The 15,459-nt window shown below is 39.0% G+C and overlaps 2 protein-coding genes across 2 annotated transcripts in view; both read left to right on the top strand.

Moving 5' to 3' along the window:
- LOC306860919 (uncharacterized protein) overlaps nucleotides 1-3,480 on the top strand; it is a 63,586-nt gene extending 60,106 nt beyond the window's left edge. Inside the window, exons 25-26 of the mRNA XM_079402943.1 lie at nucleotides 779-2,263; nucleotides 2,320-3,480. Of these exons, the coding sequence (XP_079259069.1) occupies nucleotides 779-1,237 (459 nt within the window). The 3' untranslated portion in view covers nucleotides 1,238-2,263; nucleotides 2,320-3,480. The remainder of the gene's footprint in view (nucleotides 1-778; nucleotides 2,264-2,319) is intronic.
- A 1,442-nt stretch (nucleotides 3,481-4,922) lies between these two features.
- erbb3b (erb-b2 receptor tyrosine kinase 3b) overlaps nucleotides 4,923-15,459 on the top strand; it is a 41,465-nt gene continuing 30,928 nt past the window's right edge. Inside the window, exons 1-2 of the mRNA XM_079402503.1 lie at nucleotides 4,923-5,109; nucleotides 5,394-5,567. Coding sequence (XP_079258629.1) covers nucleotides 5,489-5,567 — 79 coding nt within the window. The 5' untranslated portion in view covers nucleotides 4,923-5,109; nucleotides 5,394-5,488. The remainder of the gene's footprint in view (nucleotides 5,110-5,393; nucleotides 5,568-15,459) is intronic.

A 15,459-nucleotide genomic window follows, 5' to 3' on the forward strand; every position in this document is an offset into this window, starting at 1 on the left:
TTTTTTTGTTTTTTTTCAAGCAAACATTACCAACACACAAAATAATGACACGCATACAGATGCAAGGGCTGGGCAATAAGGTTGTCCAACAGCCTGATGAGCTTTAGTTCTCTCCTGCAACCTGTCACACTCATGAAATGATTGTAACAAGCGTCAACATGTTCTACGATCCAGTCAATTCCTGATGGACAGAATAAAGTCCCGCCCTACATTAGATTTTGACTGTTTGACTGCATTAATTAAGTTTAAAGATTTTTTTAATGTCATTTCAGTTAGCGAATTTGGTTACCATTATTTTATTTGAAGTAACAAACCATTTTTGTTTGTTTTTGTTTTAATATTATTGTCTGTACAAAGAGTCACATGATCAATTTCATGAATTTATTTTAATTTGTGAATTAATTTTGTTGAAATGTTATATTTTTCAAAATCCCTAAAACTTTTATTTTTCAGAATTCCAAATTTAAATGGAATTTTTAATCCTTGTTTTTCAATATAATGTCAGACTTTTGGATTCTTGTGTACATTCTCAGGTACAAAAGTTGTCACTAGAGTGGTACCTTTTCAAAAGATACACCTTTGTACCCAAATAGTCCATATTGGTATCTTAATGGAACATATTAGTACCTCAAGTGTACATAAACCGTACAAAAGTGTACCTTTTTGAAAAGGTCACGCCCTAGTGACAGCTTTTGTGTCCTTTTGCCTGAGAATGTATTAACTGGTACTTGTAATAAAACAAATAGAACAATAAGTAAATAACGTTTGTATCTTGCAGACAATAGCTTCATCGGGTTGGTTTTCCGGAGCCCCTTTGACCGCTCCAGTATCAGTCAGCATGTCTACAGTGGCGCCCACCTCATATAGTACCATCGGTGGACAAACTCAGCCGCCTTCGACGCAATTTCCCATCGCTCCTCTCTCCCAGCAGAACGCACATCTGCACCACCAACCCCTGCAGTACAGCCCGTCTCCCCTGCACCCGCAGCAGGTCCAGCTCCTGTCAGGACCCCAGTCCTCGGTGTCCGGTGCGCCTTCCCTCATAACCCCGGCGGGGCCTGCGCTGCCACCCGCCACCAGCATCACAGCTGCCCCCGCCGCCAATCAAGACGCCGTCTTCTGCTCGTGCTCCTCCTCGTCGTGCTCCTCTTCCTCCTGCTCCACCTCTGGTCTGCCTCCCAGTGCCAAACTTCACCCCAAACCCTCCACATCCACCCTTCCTTTAGGACAGCAGTGAGATGATGGATACCGGTGTACATCCTATACAGGGAGGACACTAGTAACAAGCGGTTGCGTGTTGGTGTGTGTGGGTATGGGGGTGTATAAATACTGTAGTGTGTGTATTTGTGTGAGCGTGCGTTTGTTGCATTTTTCAATACATATCCTCTGTGTGTTTCCGCACCGTCAAGTTTTCTTGACTTAACTCGCCCTATATAGAGACATTTTTGACATGAGACATGATCCTCTTTGTTTTTATTTATCAGTGCTTCAAACGAAAGGACTATTTGAATTTTAAAAAGTGCAATTAGTAACTGATATTTAAATTCATCTTTTCTGTGTTGTGACGTGGATCTGTATAGCTTAAAATAAATATTTTTTTATATATATACGCACAGAAACGACAACAACCAGACGTCAAGCAGCGAAGCGCCATCTTTGTAGAGCACAACAGATTCAGCCGGATCGATCGCATGTTCCAGCGCAGAGCATGGTAACCTTGCAACCATCATCGTAGCTACGAAAACAATCGTTGTGCACGGATAAGGCATGCTCCTCATGTATTATATTTTACGATGATAAATAGTTGTAACGTTTTAGATTTAGCCAAGATTTTTTTCTAGAATAACATAAATAGCCATTGACTAATTCCTTTTAAGATCCTGCAATTGATTCTGAGAGAAAAAAAAAACCCACAAGTTCATGTGGTTTCAAATGAAACTAGCTAATGTGATTGCAGTATTTTCCTCTCTGTTTTAGCAGATGTTCATACTTTTAAGGTTTACACTATTAACATTAATCCCACGGTGAAGTGTGCAAGACTAGACGGCTGTTTGGAAAGCTCAAGTGAAGTGAATGCAGCTTGTTCTTTTTCTTGTGTATTTTTGCACAGTCCTGTATGAACGTGCTTCCGTGCACACCGAACTGTGAGTTTGCTTTTAGTGAATGCAACGCATCAGCAAAACACTGGCAAAAAGATGTATTCCTCATTGAATCTAACTTTTCATCAGGTACTACTCTGGTGGAAAATTACATATATATATATATATATATATATATATATATATATATATATATATATATATATATATATATATATACACACACACACACACACACACATACACACACACACATATATATATATATATATATATGTATGTGTGTGTGTGTGTATAACTGCCAAGCAAGTTTGGGAGAAAATCCAGAAATGGGTTGCCTTTCTACAGTGTATTTTTCCTGATCATAAAGCTTTTATGTGATTCAGCAGAGATAGCAGATAGATAGCAGAGCCCAGCCTTTAAATCAGCAGCTACACAACTCTGTTGTATAGCCGCACTACATAGATTTATAAAGCGGTTGTCAGAATGCATTCTCCATAAGTCTGCAATACCCATATACAGAAAACTGACTGTGTTCTTTAATGTTTTGTTGGAAAAAGTAACAGAAGGTTGTTACGAATGAGGCAACCTGCATTTTTCAAGAAGTAGGTGAGAGATAGACAGGGTGGAATGTATTGTGTAAGGTGCACAGGGAATGAGGAACCGGTTTGTGTTGGGAAGCTTTTTAAATTGTGCTAATGCTTGAACTTGTGGATGTTACAAAAAGAGGTCAACATGACCGCTGCCTACAGAGGGTTGCGATCATTCAGTTTCCAGTATTTTATGTCACTTTTCTAAAGACAAGACCCACCTCTTCACAGTAAACCAACAGTACGAGTGGTGAGTAAAAAGGCTGTTGTGTCTAAGAAAACTCCAAACATTATCAAGATAACCCTCTGCTAAAGTGTTACCAAAATGTAATCTAAAAAGAAAGCATTATTTTTGTATTTTGAAAGGGGCTGTAAAATTGTGTACTGATCAGTGTTGAGAAAGCTGTGGTTATCTGTTAAGACACAGGTCCTTAAACGGTTTCTCGAGTTCCCCTGGCTTCCAACTTTACCCCAAACGTTTGTTCAAAGATTACAACAATATAATATTTAGATTTTTAGAGGGGTTTTAATTCAGTGCAAGTGATTGGGAATATTAGAAGCCAAATCATTTCTACAGTGGAAGTATAAGTGAGGGTGAAGTTGTACAGTAAAACCAGGGGGACCCCAGAATTACTTGACTGACCACCAGTAATTAAAGGTTATTTAAGTGAAAATAATCTGTAGAGGACTAAACTTATTGCTGGTGATTTAGCTACTGTAAATTGTAACTAATTCAACTTGATTCTATTTATGTTTTGTAACTAATCAAAAATAAACATCAAATGTTAAACCTCAAATTGTTATGGGTTATTTTGTCACCTTCAAAAGCACAAAAAGTTGTCGCTGTTTAAATTAAACCTGCAGTAAAAACAGTAATTTTGAAAACAAGCATTAATTTTCAGCATTGTTTCAAACTGTGATAACTGTAATGCCTGTAATATTCCGTGATACCAGTAGAGGTCTCAAAAGTGTCCTCCTGACATTCAAGCGCTCTTTACTGTTAAAAAAAACGTCAAGAACAGTTGAAGAAAGATTATTAAGGCAATCAATGCAAAGATAAAAAGTACATGTCCAGCTGTTTTTTAAATAAGAAACATGTTAGCCAGAATTCTAGAAAGCTGAAAATGCTGAGCACCATAAAACCAGATTTCCCTGTCAGCTAAGAAAGCTACGAATCATCCAGTAGCTGTCATCATAACTGTAAATTCATATATAATAAAGCGTGATCTTAAGTGTTGCTGTTCTCTCAGATGTGAGTGTTTAGTACTGTACAGTGCACGGTCTGAGATCAGGCATGTTCTGCTGCGGGTTCAGAAGTCACCAAACCCCTTTACAATGTGCCTATTGTGATAGCTCGGTCTATATGCATCAATAGGAGGATTAAGCAGTCGACATGGCACGAGTACAATAATGCTCTTCACTGTGAACAAGAAACCCATGCAAGACCCTCTGCGGATGACGACCCGCTCATAAAACTCTGCGGGACTCTGACCAGAGTCTGACTGGACTTTCTGTGTGATACCTGTAGAATTATTACCACTCAACCCTCTATGATTAGCATAACTATATGTCCTGAAGGAAGCTATTTAGTGGGCATGCAAATGAGCGATTCCTCGAGTTGGGAAGGGAACGTTTCTGTAAATATATAGCCTGGGCTACGCTATCATATTTGCTGTATTTAAGAAAATAGACTGAAAAAAAAAGACTGGCATAAAGTCTCCGAAATTATTAGGCTACTAAACTGACCAATCAGAGTGGACATGTAAATAATACATAAAAATATATATATTTTTTAAGGGATAGGCTAAATGAAATATAACCGATCATGGACAGAGGTAGGCCTAACCATTCAAGCCAATCAGATTTCAGTATAACTTTAGTTCGTCATCAAACCTAGAACAGGTGAGGAGAAAGAAACTAAAGATTTAAACAAATTTAGCTACAATTATTCATTATATGCTTTGAGCACTTTTCAGTAAATGGAAAAAAAGAGATTTGATTAAATTTTTTATTAGTCGGTTTTTACATAATATGTATTAGTCATTATCAAAACTGTTCAGTATTTAAGCATTTCTATTCACAAACAATCAGCTGAACTGCCTGCAAGTCTGTGGTTTATTACCATCTCACATAGCCTACTAAATCCTATTTTAAACCAAGATGTAACAAGAAATTTTGTTCATTCTAGGACTCGATTTCAACATAGTCTAAAGATTTTTTTCTTTCCCTAAAGATGGCAAGTATTCAAAGGTGCACTTGTAATTGCAGCTCATCACTTGATGAAGAGTCGCCCATCAGTTTGTGAGTCACAGGCTGTTGCTCTAGTTTCTGAAGGGTGGAGAAGCGCAGCGTTCATGCAGTGATTGGTAAAGATCGAGCCAATCCACATGTGAACATCTGAAGTGTGCACTGAGGGAGTGGTGAGCCTGCGTCATACCTTCAACTTTCCTTCTCACTCTCCTAATCTCGTTTTAGCCTAGTAAATAGTTTATTGTCCGTTGACTAAGTGGGGAAAATCCAATGGGAAATGTGCTACCGCAAAACGGAGCTTTTTGATCATACACACACCGCGGATTATTTGACAAGGAACAGGGATTATTCAACAGGGACAGCAGCCGAGGAACATTTATAGAAGAATTTAATGGATATTTTATTTTAGCAAAAACCTTTTCTTTTTTTCCCCTCACCGGATTATCATCCACAGGCTGTCCATCTTCCTAGAGAAGGGAGCGCTTGGTGTGTGTGTTTCCGCGGTATGTCTGAAGGCTCCTGGAGGCGATCCTTCACTCACGAGACGAGATGAGACAGCAGGTGCTCGCGCTCAGCGCGCTCGTGTTTCTCTGTGCATCTCAGCCTGTAACTTCACAAACACAAGAAGGTATAAAAGTGTTTTGTTTAGATGATATGTATTATTGTTAATATGCGTTATAAGAAACACGTATGTGAATTAGCCTACTTTTGTCTCGCCTAGCAATTCATCATGTAAGTTAGGCTAAATTTACAAATTTACTGGTTATTTTATTTCCTTCATGGTTTATGCCCCTGAATACACCCTGGGTATAGCTCCTTTCCACCCAATTAAATTTAATGAGTTGTTCCACCTATAAACTAGTTAATAGGATGGAATCTGTGCCTGGGTATAGTTGACCGGGCTGATTGACCAATAACATTAACTTTTTTATGTTTACGTATAGACTAGTAGTTATTTATCTGTATGATCGGTCACACGTTTTTGCAGCTCATTTAAATAGTCCTGTGGTGTGGCAGATGCATTTTAAAAGCACTGTGTAGTCCTTAAAACTCATGTAGAAATGATAGGCCTTTAATGGTTTGCATGAAGTTTAGCATGTCACACTGCTGCCACTTCTTGATATGTGACTCTGGAGCACAAAACCAGTCATAAGTAGCAATAGCCAACAATACAGTGTATGAATCAAAATTATCGATCCTATCAGTATTGTACGAACAAACCATACATCAATGAAAAGCTTAGTTTATTCAGCATTGATGTATAAATCTCAATTAAAAAAAAAATTGACCCTTATGACTGGTTTTGTGGTCCAGGGTCACATATGTCAAAAACTCACTTGAACTTTCTAGACATCATCTGACCACAACTGACCCTACACTTTTTAAATGATCCAAAAAGTGTTTAGAAGAACCATTTTGGGTTCCCCAAAGCACCTTTCAGTTAACTTTTGTTAAATAACCATTTTTTCTGCATGTTTAATAATAAAGAAACTTTTTTCCATTTAAAAAGAACCATTTGTGCAAAGTAAACTATCCATGGACCCCCCCCCCCCCCCCCCCCCCCCCCAAAAACCATCACTGGCAATAAAGAACTTTTATTTTAGAAGTGTTCAGAACTTAATTGAGAATTAGGAAGGGTGTATGATTGATTTGAGACACGTGTGAGTGGGATGAGTTTAAACATTAATTAAGGGAACAGCTTCTGTGCCTTTTCAGCAAACGCTTGTGAACTAAGTAGTAATAATAATAATAATAATAATAGGAACATGCATGCTTGTACATTTATTAAGGGAATGGCTTCTGTGCCTTTATAGCAAGCTTTTGTGAGTCATGTTGACATGATATATTGACACTCTTTAAATAATTAAACCAGCTTCTACTTAAACAGCTTCAGGGCAAAGAGCTCTTTTTCCCTCAGTAGCTCTTTTTCCACAGATCATTAGCTTTAAGAACTATGAATCCAGTGATGCCAATCCCATTCTCTTACTTTTGCCGCCAATCACATTACGTCACTGAACTCAACAGAATAAGGTGCGGGACTATATTGCCTTATCATAAACTGCTCTTTAATAACTCCTTTACAACCATGGCTTCAAAGTTCAGCCTCTTTTAAGCATACAAGAGGTTTGATAGGAAGGCCTGGACTAAGTTAATAATGTAATCACTCTTTCCTTCCGGTGAGAAGAAGACTGGGAAGATTTAGAATGGTTGGCATCTGCACCGACCCCTTAAAAGCTCTACTGATGGTGATGATTGTTTTAAAAGTCCAATGCATCACTTAATTTAAGACAGAAACTATGCATACGTCCCACTAACCGCCAAAGCCAAAGCTAATGGCCTCTGATTCGAAGCAGTCTGTACTTGCAGAAGTTGACGTGAATAGGTGTGGATGTGTGTTTTGGAGATTGTCTTTTTTGTCTCATGCCAGCTCTTATTTCACACTTAGTTCTATTTTCATGTTTTTCTCCATGTGTCTGCTAATCTATCTTTGCTTTCCCTCATGGATTCTTCCATTCACCCAGTTTTGTCTCTTGTTCTGCCTGTCATACATGCTCAATCCCCGCCCTGACTCTAAGCTGTTAATGCTCATTGAGCTATAATCATTGTGCACTGCTGGATTCTATTGTATGTTCCACTGAGGCCTCTGCTCTCTATCTGTGGTGCTGTTGACTTAAGATTACTTGTGTGAATGACCATACATGATTAGCATCCAGACATCGTATGTGTGTGTGTGTGTGTGTGTGTGCATATGCTATCTAGACAATACCTGATGTAATAGCAAATATGCATGTAAGTCATGTGGGTGTGTACACCTTTACATGTGCATGTCTGCATATAGCCTTTTGTATAAGGGTGTTTACCAGATTTAATTTCATCATATTGGATAGATAATAGGGATGCACTGATTAAAATTCTGGCCAGTACAAAATATTATTTAATGCTGTGGCAGGTAAATTTTTAAAACATCTACTAATTTGTCTAAAAAAATAATTTAATCCATGTTGTGATGCTTAAGAGAATTTAGGCACCACAATATTATATTTTACGGTATGAAATACGAATAACTATTGATTTTGAGATCTGCTCAAGAATGTAATGACAAAAAAGTGAAAAGTCTTTTTTTTTTCTTCTTTTTTTTTAAACCTCTTTATGAAAAAGTGCTCTCAAAGAGTTAAATTTCTGCTGTAATGTTGCTGTAATGCAGTCAGGTCTTTTTTGACCTGGAAGAGATTTTAAAAATGCATGGCTTTTAGAAAAGGAACCAAACTTTGCAAATGGTTCATAACCATAACTATCAAAATGCACATTTCTTTTTTTTTTTGATTAAAAAAAAGAAAAAGAGAGAGAAAGAAAAGAAAAGAGTTTTGTTTTTTACATCTTAATTTTTTTTCTCTCACATCTATGAGACTATGAGTACCTATGAGTATCTATTTAGGTTTTTTCCAATATCTTGCACACATTTTTGTGACTGAAATTTGTTGGTAAACATAAATATACATGATTATTGATGAACCATTGCAGCATGAAAAATGAATAATTTTTTTATCTGAAGGTGAACATACTTTTCCAGAGTAATATACATTTTTTTATGATGTTATGCACCTGACCCAGAAATGCAAAACTTGTACAGTATCCAGATTTTTGGAATGCATTATGTGAGTTAAGATAGCACTTAAAAATAGCAGAAGTCATCTAAAATTGAAGAACATGCAGAAAAGAGAATCTACAATTAAGTGTCTAATATTGGTCAATAAATATCCAGTATCAACTGCTACCAATCAAAAGTTACCTTTATTGTTCTATAACCAATATGGTCCCAATAAATTGTACAAGATTAAAACTCGACTGATAAAAACCCTTGAGCTTAAAAGTCCACATTTAAAGATATGACACCATGTAAGATGTTTACAAAGTGAATTTGCTCTTTTATCTAAGACAAACATGCAGAATTTGCATACAGAATAGTGCAGATGTGTAACAGAAACCCATGTGACAGCACTTCCTTTTATGCATTCCCAGAACACATGCTATTATAACTCGTCCCCTCCAGCCTCATTCCTGAGACTTTAAGAAGGGCAGGCGAGTGCATTTGACTGCTGCAGTTGTAAAGTCACTCAGTGGTGTGGTTGTACACATTTGGGGATGCAGTAACATATAGAATAGAGCGTTATAGAGGACAGTGGCCACTCTTAGATTATGTCCTTATGTCCCCCTCTCCGGACTCCCCCTCCTCTTGATAGAGTACTACGCTCACACTCATCCTATTGTCTGGTTGCTATTGTATATTTTTGTTTACTCACTATAACATTATCTTATTCAAAATGATAAAACATGCTTAAAAATGTAATTCATGCACTGTTCTATGCAAACATGTACTAGTCTATGCAAAAGTGTGATATCCTACTGTACTGGATGTCTGAATACTGATAAATGGTCTTAGAGTGCCATCTATTGGTCATACTGAGTATAGATGTTTTATAGGCCGTATACACCGGTCAAGGAGTACAGTAAACTTAGGATAACCTGGGGAACTTTGGGTGATTTCCAGAATATGAGGAATATGACAGATACATGTAACCAACTGTGATGTATGTCGTCTGGGATCACTGCCAACCAATGGGAGGAGAAGAAGAACTTTTACTTTTTAAAAATGACGAATACAGACGAATGCCACCATTAAAAAAATAGACAAGGTGAACAAGTAATTAAATGTGGTAAATCAAACAGACATAGACAATGAGAATAACAGGAACTACCAAATATGGGCAATAAGAAACATATATATACTCTGTACCAACACTCACAGAATCAGAATCAGTCAATGGGACAGCTGCTTCTCGACTTTATTGTCTTGTTATAATAAAGTCTTTTCTTTCACATTTGAAACTCTGCTGTTTTTGAGCCTTTCTAATTGCATGACTGAGATCCAGACCATCGACGAGAGCACGATTTTCCACAACATAAAAGTGGCACCCCAGATGGGACTGGATTGAGGCTCCGGCGTCTTGAAGGGCCGTTGCAGGCGAGGGACCTGGGTTAACACGCAAACAATCCGAAATTACGAGGCCTCAAGGTAAGCAAGTTTTGCTTATATATTTGGATATAAGGAGATTGTTTGCTGGTTGACTAAGGGTTGAGCCTGTGGCGGTGTTTTGGGACAGGGCCTCACCAGCTAACGGACGTAAAATTATTTAAATGTAAAAAGGTGCATATGGATTGATGAGTTTCAAGTGTTAAAGGATATGCCCATTAGTTAAAAGAGCACAGATGGTGCCAAAATAAAGTAGTAGTGAAAAAGCCTAGTGAAGAAGGGCTAGAAGTGTGAGCGTCTAGTTAAGAGGGACGCTGAATGCCGGCAAACGCCTAAGTGAGAGGCGTGGATCTGCGGTTACCGGCCCTGGGACAGAGGGTGACTGCTCGGGCAGATCGTTTCGAAACAAAACCGTTAGTCTTTGTTCGTTATATGTTATATGTTATATGTAAGTGTTGGTACACTTGAGCAATATATGTTTGTCTAAAAGTAAAAGTGCACGGTTATTTGATAAAACTGCAGAGAAAAATCACGTTAAGATTTGAAAAAGATCATATTGTATTGAATGGAATATTTCAACGGATTATTGAAAATTGAAAGAACTAGAAACACCCCAAAAAATTGGTTGTGTCGTTTGTTTGGGCATTCTCCACAGTGTCGACGCTGTGATCCAAATTGTGAAACTAAATTGTTGATAAAAAGAAAAAGAATTGAAAAGGCAATCTGAGCGCCTGTCTTCCCATTGTTGCGCCAGGGAGAGAAGAGGGGACCCGCGAGGGTGGGGGCTGAGGCTTTCTGTGTGTGTGTGTGAAGCGCTCGAGCAGTGTGTGTGTGTGTGTGTGCGAAAAGGAAGGAGAGGGAGAGAGAGATTCTGTTATTCTGAGTTTGCCCATACGGAGACATGAAGCGGACAGAAAAAATAAAACACATCGATTTGAATGACCCTGACACTGAACAAGAAAATCAGTTTCAGGCAGTATTGGTACAGACACAAGGTATTCGCAATCATTTTTGGTTGGAATCCAGCTTTATTGATCTCTATGGGCATGAACAGAAATTGACAGAATACAAGAAAAATATCTTTTTCAGAAAATTGATTAAGATTACAAATTTGGGAGAAAAATCAGCTGAATGGCCAGGAATAAATTGGCAAGATGTGGTAATGAAACATATAACGATTCGGCGATTGAAATACAATTTGTTTAGACTTTGGGATGCAGCTCTTCCTTGGATGGGAGCTGAGTCAAATGCAATTGACATCCCAGTTGAACCAGTTGTAGCACCGTATATTAAAAATAATTGGGCACCCTGGCCAGTGCTCGAAAAAGGAGCTACAATTCTAGATAACATCCATCTCAGAGTGGAAGCTGAGACGAGAGAAGTGATTTGGACGTCCAGAGTGTTGTTTGAGTCACCAGAGATAGGAAGTGCGCAGCCTCTCTTTGTGACTGGCAGAACTCTGAGGCGCCTACTAGTGACGATTGAGCAGAAGTTACAGCCTCAGTTCATACGTCACGTGAGGGTGGAGATTCACGGAGATCAGGAAAGATCGGATTCATCTCAGTGCAAATTGCTAAAAACAATACTCAATTAAATTAGAAAAAGATAAGAAAAAGGAAGGATGGCAGAGGGGGAAATAAAGGGAAAAAAGAAAAGGGGAAAAAGAGGTAGAAAAATTTTAACAATGCCGGAAAGAAGCTTATTGATTGACTATATGGAACCTCTGTATCCGATGTGGTGCACAAGAAATGAATTGAATATCAATATAATTAGGATAAAAGAATTTTGTATAGAATTAATGCCATCTCTCAATTACTCAATTTGGACAGGAGGATTGACAGCAACAGGTCGCAAATTTCATGAGAGGAGACTGTGGAGTTTTGAAGCTTTCAGCTTGGGGGAACACATCATTTGGACAAAAGCTAATCTTCGGATAAAAGAAACAAAGGGCTTTGGGTTACCTTTTAAGTTATTAACCAGAAAACACATTGTGATTATTCTAAAATATTTGAGATACACTAACCAGATTTCTTAAAAAAGGTGATAAAGTCCTCAGCCCAGTACAAGTCCAGGTGTAATCAGGGGTCGGATACTTTTAGTGATCCTCGTCTGATGAGCTTGGTGAAGAATTAGCTATTAAGTTTTAAACCACTGGGATTATAGAGGTAAAATCGCCTAATAAACAGAGAAATAATTAGATAAAAACTATTTTGCTAAATAAATTGATAGGGAAAAATTTTATAATGTCTAGTCCAGTAGAATTATTGGCCTCTGAAAATCCAGCATGTAAAGAAAATATAGGGGGACTCTCGAAAAAATGGGCAAAGAGAACAAAGAAATTGGCCACCAAGTGGCCGGTAGAGGGAACATTTAATGTGGCTATGTGTAGAGAGATGGAAGTGCTGATTAAAAATCACAAGACCAATGACAAATCTAGAAAACGAAATGACAAGAGGGAACAAGAATTAGGGGTGTTGAATTTATTCAAGCAATATGGGATTAAATTATGGAAATTGGAAAGGGGAAACAAAACGGGTGAAGTAAAAGAAGAAAGACCACCTCCATATGCTCCTTGCTGTGACCAGGTCGTCAATCAGATGCCAATCATACAGGGAAAAATAGATATAAAAGGACCCATAGAATTTGAGGGGTATGTACATGAAACAAGCTCAGACGAAGAGATAGAAGCGCAGAGCTGCCCAGAATCATTGTCATTAGAAAGTAGGGAGAAAGAATATGCTTGCAGGGTCGTGAAGGAGGGGCTGGAGCCACAGGAGGAAAGGCTGGAGCTACAGGAGGAGGGGCAGTGGACATCTACACCAGCACCACAGCCGAGAGAGAGAGAGAAAGCAGCAATCTACAAAGAAGAGCCAAGAATTGAAGGAAGGGGGGCTGGAGCCCACAAGAAGAAAAATAAATCAGGAGCACCTCCCACACGTCATGAGCTTGAATCAATGTTAAAGGAGATGGAAGAGCGTTATAAGCGCGAAACAGCAGCAGGTGGCGGCAGTGAGAGAAGTGAGGGGAGTGAGTCAGAAAGATCATCTGAGGAAGGAGCGCCCTCTGCTGACTCAATACAGGAAGAACTGGCTGAGATGGAGGAAAGATGCAACAGGACAAGAGAGAAAATCAAGCAAGCTATTAACATGACAAGAGAAGAATATGAGCAGGTAGAGAGATCATTACAACAAGAAGCAAATGAATTATTGCATCTTCAGTCAAAGCAGCCTCATTCAAGTCTGCGTTACCCAGTTCAGCGAAAACAGTACAAACAAGTTGAAGGGATACTGACCTTACAGGACATAGAGCCACTGAAAGATCAGCATCAAGTGCAAAGGCAAAGAAATGAAGACAGATCAGCACGGACGATGAGATCTCCAACAAGAACAACAGAAGAAGCCAAGGATGGTGAATCAAGACATCAGTGCCCAATTCTCATCAAGCAAGGGCATGCTCAATATATACCTTGGGCAAGTCAAGATTTGGACTCTCTAGTGTCCCGTCTCCCAGATATTCATGAAGGAGCTGGAAAATGGATCAAAACAGTGGAAGAAGAAACAACTGGAAAACTTTTGGCACTAGGTGACATCAAAGCATTGCTTGTAAAGTGCCTAGGAGCCTCCAAGATGAATGACATCCTAAAGCAGTCTGACCTTCTGCATGCAGTGGACAGACCTGAAGCAGATGGAACCTCCTTTGACAAACATCGACGTGATATTTGGAGGGTGCTGAGAGCTGAGTACCCAATGCAAACTGACCCAAGCTGCCTGAAGGGAGAGCCAATGGGAGAAATAGAAAATCCTACCACCTACATACAGAAACAACTGAGACGATGGAAAGAAGAACTGGAAAGAGATCCTGAACAAGACAGAGTACTGACAGCACTCTTCAGGACTGCAATTGTGGAAGCCATGCCTGCATCAGTAAAGCTGAAGCTGGAAGATGTGGTAGGTCTGAATTCAAAGTCACACAAAGAATTCAGAGATCATGTGGTTCATGCTGTGGAACAATACAGAAAGCAAGAACTGAAGATGAGAAATCAAGAAAAAGAACTACAAAGAAAGCTGACCCAAATGCAACTTGAAGAGCTCCTGAACAAAAAGAAAAGGATCCTTGCAGTACAAAAGGAAGACTCCTCAGCTGTTATGGCACCTGTCAACACTTCAGTGCCAGTTAATCCACCAGCACCAATGAATGTGGCTTCACCAGCAAATCAGATTGTGACAACACAGGCGCCACCTGCTGGAACAGGGAATGCACCACAAGGACAACAACCAGTGGTAATATATCTCAAGCCAGAGCAAGCAAACAACAGGAATTGGAACAGACCACAACAAGGAGGGCGTGGTAGAGGCAGATTTAACAACAATCAACAGAGACCAGGAATATGCTGGGGATGCAATCAGCCTGGACATCTTAAAAGAGACTGTCCCTCCAATCCTTGGATGCAAGACCAATTGATGACAACAGGGGTTGGTTATGAACAACAACCAATACAGACCCGAGCTCAAGGACCTGTCAACCCGTGGCGTGGTCCTAATCAAGGTTACTAGGGCTGCCCAGAGAATCCTGAGGGGAGGAACCAACTTCCAATGATATCTTCGGATGCCGATCAAGAACCAATGTTGCGAGTTAATATTGAAGGAAAACCAATAACTCTTATGCTTGATACAGGGGCATCGTACTCATGCTTAAATCCAAGATATGCCTCGCACCTCCCCATGTCTGGAAAATATATAAAGACAGTAGGATTCTCGGGAGTGACTCAGCTACTTCCTATGACGACCCCTGTAAGCATAAGCTTAGAAGACACAGAAATAAGATTACCAATTTTAGTTTCAGAACATACACCTGTCAACCTGTTAGGGAGGGATGCTATATGTAAATTGAAAATGCAAATATGGTGTACTCCAGATGGAATTTATATAAATGATAGAGCAGTGAGACAAATGAATTTGACAGACGTACAACAAACACAAGAGCCATGTGCTAATATGTATTGGTTAGGGGATTTGTATGAAGACGTAGAAAAAACACTTAGCAAATGGGGAAGATACATAAGAGAACAACTTTGTGAACCAAGTCTACCAAAAACTGAATTTCATTGTACTATGAAGTATGATGAAAGCAAAGAGCCAGAATTTGAAAAAAGGTGGCTAAAAGACACAAAAGAACTAACCATCCCCATGATGTCACAATATATAGTGATAGGACCAAAAGGTGCAGCTCTGCAGGTAGATAGAGAAGAATTCATTGATGAGTGGTTTGATGTGCCTAACTCAGTTCCCCATGTTACTCTGTATGTGAATAAAGACTGTGTGTCCAAAGACTTAGGCCCCATGATGAAAAAAGCAGAAAAAAGTAAGTGGGAAGTTACAGAAAATCCTCTAATATTTCAATCAACAGATGACCAGTATCTTAAGATTTTATGTGCAACTCCAATGATGGGAGTTCCTAGAATGATTGTAAATACAAAAAGCAAACCAAA

The sequence above is a fragment of the Barbus barbus genome, assembly GCF_936440315.1.
Source record: "Barbus barbus genome assembly, chromosome: 41".
NCBI lineage: Eukaryota > Metazoa > Chordata > Actinopteri > Cypriniformes > Cyprinidae > Barbus > Barbus barbus.